The sequence below is a fragment of the Alexandromys fortis genome, unplaced genomic scaffold (genome assembly GCF_014885135.2).
Source record: "Alexandromys fortis isolate MF-2015 unplaced genomic scaffold, M_Fortis_MF-2015_v1.1 scaffold_31, whole genome shotgun sequence".
In the NCBI taxonomy this organism is placed as follows: Eukaryota; Metazoa; Chordata; class Mammalia; order Rodentia; family Cricetidae; genus Alexandromys; species Alexandromys fortis.
The window spans coordinates 7,975,804-7,985,119 of record NW_026067974.1 but is presented as its reverse complement, the minus strand read 5'-3'; the positions used below and the strand labels follow the sequence as shown (position 1 = coordinate 7,985,119).

At 44.9% G+C, this 9,316-nt stretch overlaps 2 protein-coding genes and 1 long non-coding RNA gene across 4 annotated transcripts in view; 1 reads left to right on the top strand and 2 right to left on the bottom strand.

Annotated features, from left to right (window-relative positions):
* The window catches only part of LOC126510243 (uncharacterized), a 40,891-nt gene extending 40,551 nt beyond the window's left edge, over positions 1 to 340 (top strand). Inside the window, exon 2 of the long non-coding RNA XR_007594343.1 lies at positions 152 to 340. This is a non-coding gene — a long non-coding RNA (uncharacterized lncRNA). The remainder of the gene's footprint in view (positions 1 to 151) is intronic.
* Positions 1 to 5,644, bottom strand: part of Snf8 (SNF8 subunit of ESCRT-II) — a 48,787-nt gene extending 43,143 nt beyond the window's left edge. The window contains exons 1-2 of one of the 2 annotated variants that reach the window (XM_050156712.1): positions 5,528 to 5,643; positions 3,763 to 3,901 (exon numbers count right to left, since the gene is read on the bottom strand). In XM_050156712.1, coding sequence (XP_050012669.1) covers positions 3,763 to 3,796 — 34 coding nt within the window. In that variant the 5' untranslated portion in view covers positions 3,797 to 3,901; positions 5,528 to 5,643. Of the gene's footprint in view, positions 1 to 3,762; positions 3,902 to 5,527 lie in introns of both variants that reach the window. The other variant, XM_050156711.1, reaches the window with a different exon arrangement.
* The window catches only part of Gip (gastric inhibitory polypeptide), a 41,561-nt gene that overhangs the window by 24,739 nt on the left and 7,506 nt on the right, over positions 1 to 9,316 (bottom strand). The gene's annotated exons all lie outside the window — the stretch shown is intronic.

Below are 9,316 nucleotides of genomic sequence, written 5' to 3'. Positions count from 1 at the left end.
GTGACACACACCTTTAATCCCAGCACTAAGGAGGAAGAGGCTGGTAGATCTCTGTGAGTCTTTGAGTTGGAGTCCAGCCTGGTCTACTGAGCAAGTTTCAGGACATCCAGGGCGACACAGAGAAACCTTGGCTCAGGTAGAAAAAAAAAAGTTTACTGTATACCCGATGTGGTGGCACAGATGTTTAACCTCAATACTACTAAGGCAGTGGTAGGTGGAGTTCTCTGAGTTTGAGACCAACCTGGTCTACATAGTGTGTCCCAGGCTACACACTCGGGGGAGGAAAAAAAAAAAAAACCCCACCACACACAAAAAAAGAAAAAGGTTTTATGGGGCTAGGTATATAGTTCAAGTGATGGACACCTTGCCTAGCATAAGGACCTGGGTTTGATCCACAATACCACCAAACACAGAAAAAAAGGAACATATTTTTACCATGCAGAAAATGGCAAATGGCTCTAGAGTTAGCCTCAACACCAAAGGACTAGGAGGAGGGTGTTGTGTGATCTTTAAAGTGTTCTTTCTAGCCCAGTGTACTGTGTTCCTGTAATTCCAACAGTCAAAAGGTGGTGGGGCTGGAGAGATGGCTCCACAGTTAAGAGATGTTCTTCCAGAGGACGTGGGTTCAAGTCCCAGCACCCACAAGATCCTCTGACTCCAACTCCAGGGAATCTGAAACCACCTTAAGACCTCCTTGGGCACTGTACACACATAGGTATACAGACACATACAGGCAAAAAAAAACCCAGACACATAACATGTAAGGAAAAAATGTGTAGCTGGGTAGGAGATCTGGGTAGGTAGCCACTCTGGGATCCTTAGTGAGATTCCAGGACAGTCTAGGCTACACAGAAACCCTTTCTTAAAAACACTCTGTAATACCCCAAGGGATTGGAAGCAGGACCTACTGGCTGACGTCCTGAGCAAACTTGCCCCTTCCTTTCAACACCTGCTGATGTAGCTCCTCCAGAGTTATCAGACCTGTTAGAGAGGGCAGAAAGAAAATAAAATCACCACTTCAGATATATGGACCCTCTCCACTCAACCTCAAACAACAAAGGTCGCTCCAGTTCGCCAATCTCTCCTAAAGTAACAGGCCAGACCACAAAAGCGAGGCCTGGGACCCTGTTTCCATAGGGAAGGCCCAGGAAAATCTGAAAATGAAGGCAACAGATGAACATGGTGGCTTCCTCCAGGATTCCCTCACTCAGGAGACAAAGGTAGACCATGAGTTCTAGGCTGGCCTGGGCTACGGAGCCAGCCGGACCTTGTCTCAAACAACAAAAAGACGGCACCACCAGATGACAGATTTGATTGTTGTTTGGTTTGAGCAGACAGGCCTCCAACTATGTAGGCACAGTTGGCCTCCAAAAACACACAGTGACTGTGAAATTTTTTTTTTCAGACAATGTCTCTCACTAAATAGCCCTGGTTCAGCTGAATTTCACAGAAACCTGTCTGCCTCTTCCTCCTGAGTGCACACCTGGCTTTGTTTTTTTATTAATTAATTAATTAATTAATTATGTATACAATATTCTCTCTGCATTTATGCCTGGAGGCCAGAAGAGGGCATCAGATCTCATTACAGATGGTTGTGAGCCACCATGTGGTTGCTGGGAATTGAACTCAGGACCTCTGGAAGAGCAGGCAGTGCTCTTAACTGCTGAGCCATCTCTCCAGCCCCCGCTTTGTTTTTTTTATTGAGATAGGGTCACTATGTAATCCAGGTAGCCTTACCTTCTACCTAGTCCAGGTTGGCCTCCAATTCCTGATTCTTCCTGAGACTTTTCTAATTAAATTACAGGTGTGTCCCTTATTAGGTAGCAAGATTTTTTAAGTTTTTTTTTTTAATTTTGATTTACTATACTGTGTCTTTATTATGTGCGTGATATACGTTTAGCCATGCTATGATGTGCGTACGGAGGTCAGAGAGCAATGCTGTGGCCTCAGTTTGCTTCTTCCACATTTATGTAGAATGCGGGGATTGAATTCATGAAAGCAGGCTTGCGCAGCAAACATACTGCATGCTGAGTCAGCTCACTGTTCCTCCATGACTCACTTTCAGGGTATCTGGTAACGCAAAGGCTTAGCAGGCATCACCTCTAAGATGACGTGTACAGACTTCAGAAAGGCAGGTCTGGCCTGCAGGTCTACCTGCAGTCACAATGAGATCATCATGGCCCAGTCCAGAGCTGACCTCCTACCTCCGTATTATTTAACCTTGGCTGTGGAGACTAGCCAGGAATTAGACCACGTGAAACAGCTAAAATATGCCTCAAGACCCTGCAGGCCTTCAGGCTATAGGGTTTTAGAAAAGAAAATCAGAAGAGGCCAGTCCATAAAACCGAACCATCCTTACCTCCATTCCGATGTTTTAGGGCCACCTAAACTTCAATAATCTGGACACCCAGCTCAATAGAAGTCACCAATGCCCAGCATCTCAGACCAAAACCATTTTCCAGCTGAAAACAATAATTAAAAATAAACACACACAGAAGCTTCTGATCATGTCCTAGTAAAACCCCCTCACTGTGAACTGAAAATACATTCTAGGGAGCTATAGTAGCACACAACTGTAATCCAACATTTGAAAGCTACAGGATATAGCTAGTTTGAAACCAACCTACTCTATATGAGATGCTGAGATGCTGAGTTCAAGGCCAGCCTAGGCTACACAGTGAATTCCAGGCCAGCAGAGCTACATAATAAAATTTTCAAAAGGGAGTAAGGGAGTGGGGGATACGCCATTGGAGATGCCTCAGCAATTAAGAGCACTTGAAGCCAGGCTGTGGTATTGCACGCCTTTAATCCAAGCACCCAGGAGGCAGAGGCAGGCAGATCTCAGTAAATTGGAGGCTAGCCTCATCTACAGAGTGAGTTCCAGGACAGTCATGACTGTTACGCAGAGAAACCATGTCTCGAAAAACTACATACACACAAAATAAATAAATAGATGATAGATAAATTAATAAATAAATAGAAGATAATAAAATCCCATGATTAAAACAATATAATCCCAGGACTAGAGAGGCAGAGGGTAGCAGAGCTCTGAGTTGGAGGCCAGCTTACTCAAGAGTGTGAATAATTCTTCTCTTTATGAGGCTGGAGATGACACACCAGTTAAGAGCATTTCATGCTCTTCCAGAGGACCCAGGTTCCATTCCTGCACCCAAGTCAGGCAGCTCACAACAGCCTCTAACTACAGCTCCAAAGAGTTCTGACATCTCTGACTCCAGAGGGCACCTGTACTCACGTGCACATCAGACCCCACGCTCCTGTTCCTCAACATAACAAAATAAACATCTATAAAATACTTTCCTTTTTCTAATAAGAGGAAGTCAGGAAAAGAGAAAAGGTGCACTACAAATTGTCCAAGGAAAGTTGGTACCCAGAGACTACAGCCTGCACATCACAAGGGCACACACCATCCTCCTACATGCTCCCTAAACACACATCCTCCATATTTCCTTGCTGGCATCTAGAGAAGCCCACAGAAGTGAGGTCAACAGGGGAGCTTCTCTCCCTTAAGGTTTTTTTTTTAATATTTTAAAATATTTATTATTATGTACACTGTGTTATGCCTGTAGGTCAGAAGGGGACACCAGATCTCATTACAGATGGTTGTGAGCCACCATGTGGTTGCTGGGAATTGAACTCAGTACCTCCAGAAGAGCAGCCAGTGCTCTTAACAGCTGAGCCATCTCTCCAGCCCTCCCTTAAGGGTCTTACGAGAACACCAGGCCCCACAGACAGTCCCTTTACAGGCCAGAGGATCCACCCCAATGGTAGCACACATATCTTGGAATTAGACTCGAAACTCAGAGTTCTTGCGGATCTCTTGCTTGTGCTTGCTGGCAAATTCTTCTAGGTTGGTCTTAAACATGTCCAACTGTTTTGACATCTGTTAAGAAAGACAAGGGGGGAAACCTGAGCAACCCAAGTGTAATTAAGGCTAAAGATAGGTCCCTAGCCTGGTGGCAGAGAAAAGTTTAAAATGACCAGTGTCTGGCTGGTGAGATGGCTCAGCAGTAAAGGTACTTGTTATCAAGCCTGACATTCTGAATTTTATCCCTGGACCACACATGGTAGAAGGAGAGAATCAATTCCTGTACATTTAAATTGTTCTCTGACCATGTCACATGTATTGTGGCCGAGCCCATATCCTACACACAAATAAATGCAACAACAACAACAAAATAAAAAAACAGGAAGCAGTTTCCTATCTATTATGTGCTTTCTCTTTTTGTTTGGGTCCTCTTCTTGAGACAAGGTCTCATGGAGCCCATCTGGGTTTGAGCTCACTATAAAATAGTGGAAGATGATCCTCCTGCCTGTACTCGCCAGGTCCTGAGATGGTGAGCATGTGCAGTGGTGTTCCGCTCTGCGCTCTCACTACCTATATGCTGCTCAGTTGTGTTGCAGGCAGAAGGGAGATGATATTGTCTCCTCCATTCCAGAATCTGTCTTTGTGTTCATGTATCCCTGTCCTGAAGAGCAACATGCATGTCTAATGCGTTTTTCTCTTCTTCCTGGAGAAATTCATTCAGCTTAAGGTACATCTAACGATCTATGTTTTCTTAAAAAATGAGAGAATAGGATCCTCCTGCAAACAGAAATGGTTTGGCCCAGGAGAAAGGCTGGACAGGAAGAGTGAAGACTAAGAATTGGGATTGTATTGGTTACTAAACCTTTAAATCTTGTACCTCCAGATAAAGAATTGCTATGGTGGAGCATGCTGCAGCCCAAAGCCAAGTATAAGCCTTTTGGGATATATGATCTTTATTTGAGCTGTATAAACTCTCTCTGTTCCTGATTAACAAAGAACAGCTTTTAGGCTACTGAGAGGAATCACTCCTGGTCCAACACATCCTCATATTTCACAGAAAATTACTCCAAATCTCTGTGTTCTCTTAATAACCTCTCTCAGTTGAAGCTCATGTGCCATCTTCCCTAGAAACAAGAACTTTTTAAATTTTATTTATTTATTTTTTGGTTTTGATTTTTCAAGACAGGCTTTCTCTGTGTAACTTTGGAGGCTGTGCTGGAACTTGCTCTGTAGACCAGGTTGGTCTCCAATTCACAGGGATCCCTATGTGTGCTGGGATTAAAGGCATGAACCACCACCGCCCAGTCTTATTTATTTATCTTTTAATATTTATTTATTTTATGTGTGCATGTTTCAGTCTATATACGTGTACCACATGTGACAAGAGCCTAAAGAGATAATACGGGTTTTGGATGCCCTGGAACTGGAATTACAGGCACTTGTGAGCTGCCACGTGTGTTCTGGAAATCAAAACCGGTCCTCTGCAAGAGCAGTAAGCACTCTTTTTATGAGACAAGGTTTCTCTGTGTAGCCGATTTCATCGGCGGCTTCCTGACACTCCAGGGCACTCATTCCGGAGCTCCGGAGAAGCTTGTCTTTATCAATTGTTAGAAGGCGATTCAGGGGAAGACAACTCCGCTCCGGGAGAGTTGGGTGTCTCGCGGGGAGAGTAGGCTGCGGCCCGCCCTCCTCCCTGCTCACCTCGGCGAGTTTCTTCTTGGCGATGGCGCCAGCTCCCACCCCGCGCCTGTGCATCCCCACCCCGGGACGGCGGGCCGCCCCGCAGCCGGGACACCAGCTCTCTTCGTCCCTGGTTCTACTGCAGGCTCCCAATGCGGAAGCCGGGTGCAGTGCGTCATCCGCGAGCGCCGGAAGTCGCGTGCCCACTTCCTGCCGCGAGTCTTGCGCGGAAGATGGGGGTGCCCCCGCGCCTTTTGCTGGGGCCACATAGCACGAAGCCCAGACGACGACGAAGGCGCGAACCCTGTCTGTGTTGTATTTCTCTATGCATCCACGAACGTGGGTGCCTGCTGTTCTGAGGCTCCAGCGCCTAGAGAGCAACAGATGCTTCTGGGACATCACCAAGTCTTATGTTGACTGTGGAAGGAGCCATTTTTTTCCAGACAGGGTCTCACAATACATCCTTGGCTGGGCTGAAGCTCACATTGTAAGCCAAGCTGGCTTCGAATTTACAGAGATCTCCTGTCCTTACCTTCGAATGTTGGGATTAAATGCATGTGCCATTACGCCCAGCTGAGGGTGCCACCTTGAGCAAAAGCCCATATTAAAACATTTATAGAAGAAGCAGCAGCAGTCTGAAAGTTTTGAGCCATGCACTACCCAACTTGCCTTGTTTTATATTTTCTCAAAACCCTCAAATTCGTGAGTTGGTATTGCATTTCACAAGAGATCTGGGAATCTGCCTTAAATTACTTAGGATTTAGCCATGAGTCAGGCTGTCTGACTCAAATTCAAGTTATTAGCTGTAAATTCTTTTTGGTATTATGGGTTTGGTTTGTTCGTTGAATCAGGTTCTTTACATAGTGCTGGCTGACTGGAACTCACTATGTAGACCAGACTACCCTGGAACTCACAGGTTCTTGTTGCCTCCTGAATGCTGAGATTAAAGGCGTTTGGCACCCTGCTGGTCTGTTAACTGTAAATTCTTCTTGTTGTTGTTTTTTCAAGACAGGGTTTATCTGTTATTTTTTTAAATATTTATTTATTATATTATGTATACAACATTCCTTCCATGTGTGCCCGCAAGCCAGAAGGGGGCGCCAGGTTTCATTATAAAGGGCTATGAGCCATCATGTGGTTACTGGCAATTGAACTCAGGACCTCTGGAAGAGCAGTCAGTCCTCTTAACCACTGAGCGATCTCTCCAGACCCAGGGTTTATCTGTTTAATAGCCCCGGTTATCCTGAAACTCACTTTGTAGACCAAGCTGGCCTCAACTCAGACAGATCTACTTGCCTCTGTCTCCTGAGTACTGGGATTAAAGATGTGTTCCACCACTGCCCAGTTTTGCTGTATATTCTTAATCTAACTCAAAATCTCTGCAAAAGAATTCAACAGGTAAACTTTATTAAGTCGGAAAGCTGTGCTGTGGCAGACGGGCTTACTGCATCACAACCATCTGTAATGGGGTCTGGTGCCCTCTTCTGGCCTGCAGGCAGACATACAGACAAAATATTATATACATAATAAATAAATATTTAAAAAAACGAAATAGAGGGTCTTTTACATTGGCTGGCTTGTAGGAAGAACATTATACAAAGAGAGAAAAAAGTATGTAACTCTTTTTGAGTGTTTGTTGCTCCCTTCAGATATCCAAGACCCCACAAATGTAGATTCAAACTTCTCTCTGAGATATTAAATTCTTAACCGTACTGTGGTGGCTCACGCTTTAATCCCAGCACTCGGGAGGCAGAGGCAGGCAGATCTCTGAGTTTGAGGTTTGAGGCCAGTCTGGTCTACAAGAGCTAGTTCCAGGACAGGCTCCAAAGCCAGAGAGAAACCCTGTTTAGAAAGAAAAAAAGATATTAATCTCTTATTTTTTTTGTTTGTTTGTTTTGTTTTTAGAGCCGAATTTCTTTATGGCTTTAGAGCCTGTCCTGGAACTAGCTCTTGTAGACCAGGCTGACCTCGAACTCATAGTGATCTGCCTGCCTAAATTCTTTCATTAGTCTTTTTTATTATTTAAAGGTTTATTTCCAGTGTTCTGCCTGTATGTCTACAAAGCAGAAGAGGGTGCCATTGTCACTATAAAGTGTACCTATCTCATTGTAGACAGTTGTGAGCCACCATGAGGTTGCTGGAAAGGAAACTTGGGACCTCTGGAAGAGCAGCGAGTGTGCTCAACGTCTTAGCCATCTCTCCCGTTCTCTTCTTTATTGTCTGTGTATTAGTATGCGGGCACTCATGCCACAGTGCATGTGAGGAAGTCTATTTTCTCCGTCCACAGTAAGTTCTATCGTGAAGAATCAGTAAAATATCGCCAATATGAAGAGTCATTTCTAGATCTGGAGAGATGGCTCATTGGTTAAGAGTACATGTCACTTTTTCTGTTTTGTTTTGTTTGTTTTTCAAAGCAAGGTTTGTGTAACCTTGGCTGTCCTGAAAGTAGCTCTGTAGACCAGGCTGGCCTCAAACTCACAGCTATCCACCTGTCACTGTGTCCTGAGTGCTGGGACTAAAGGTGTGCACCAGACATGTTACCTTTTGCAGAAGACCTGGGGTTAATTCCCATCACCCACATGGTGGTTCTCATAATCATCCATAACCCAAGTTCTGGGAGATTCGCACTTGTAAAGTAAAATGAATAAACTTTTTATTTCAAGTAATTTCTAAGTCAACCTTGATGGCTTATACCTGAAATCCCAGCACCCAGAAGACAGAGGTAGGCAGATATCTGAGATTTCAAGGCCAGCTTGGTCTACATAGTGAGTTACAGGACAGCCAGAGCTACAGGGAGATACCCTGTCTTGAACAAACAAAAATGTAATTTCCAGTATGCTTGCAGCGTGCACAGAGGCATGACTGGAAGTGTCCCTTTCCTCTGGAGGCATGGACACACCCAGGATACACACAACCATGCCCAGTAAGGGCTCAGCTGACATTTAAATAAGTTTACAGAATGGACACCAGGATTTACTTTAGCTCAAGACTTTATTGGTTTGCTTCTCTCAGAGACTTTGGACTTTGGACCAGGGCAGAAGCAGGAGCTGAGCAAGCGAAGGGCAGAGTCCAGTCCTGCTCTGGGCTAGGTCAGTCACTCAGACCTGGAAGAGGGGAGACAAGGAAAGAGAGGTGATTACCAAGAGTCAGCACAGGAAATTTATCCTGGTGCCCAGGCATAGAGAAACCACTCCTACCTGCAAATTACCTTTCTTTGTTTGTTTGTTTTTGAGACAGAATTTCTCTGTGTTTCATTCAGATCTGGCTGTCCTGGAACTTGCTTTGTAGGACAGACTGGCCCCAAACTAAGACATCCTCCTGCTTCTACTCCCAAGTTCTGGAATCAAAGGTGTGGCCACCATGCCCGGCTATAATATTCTTTTTGTTCTTGTTTGTTGTTTTAGCTTTAATTTGGGGGGAAGGTTATCACTACATACCCCTGGCTGTTTTAGAACTCACTGGTGTAGACTGGACTCGGGCTTGTAGACAATCTTCCTGAGGTCCTCCTGCCAAGAGCTAGGTGACAGGTGTGAGACCCACCCCCATTATATCTCTGATTTTAATCAATATGCTGAGGTTCTGAATGGGTACTTTGCTGGTGTGTGTTTGGACATAGATCTGAATGAGGTCTAAGGATAACGGTGCGTGTAGTGGCACACACCTATAATTCCAGTGCTGAGGAGACACAAGGATCATGAGTTTGAGACCAATCTAGGTTACACAGGGCGCTCTGGACCAACCTGGGCTAAGACTCAGAGGTAGAGCATTTCCGTAGCAATTCCAGAGCCCTGGTTTCAATTCCCAACAAGA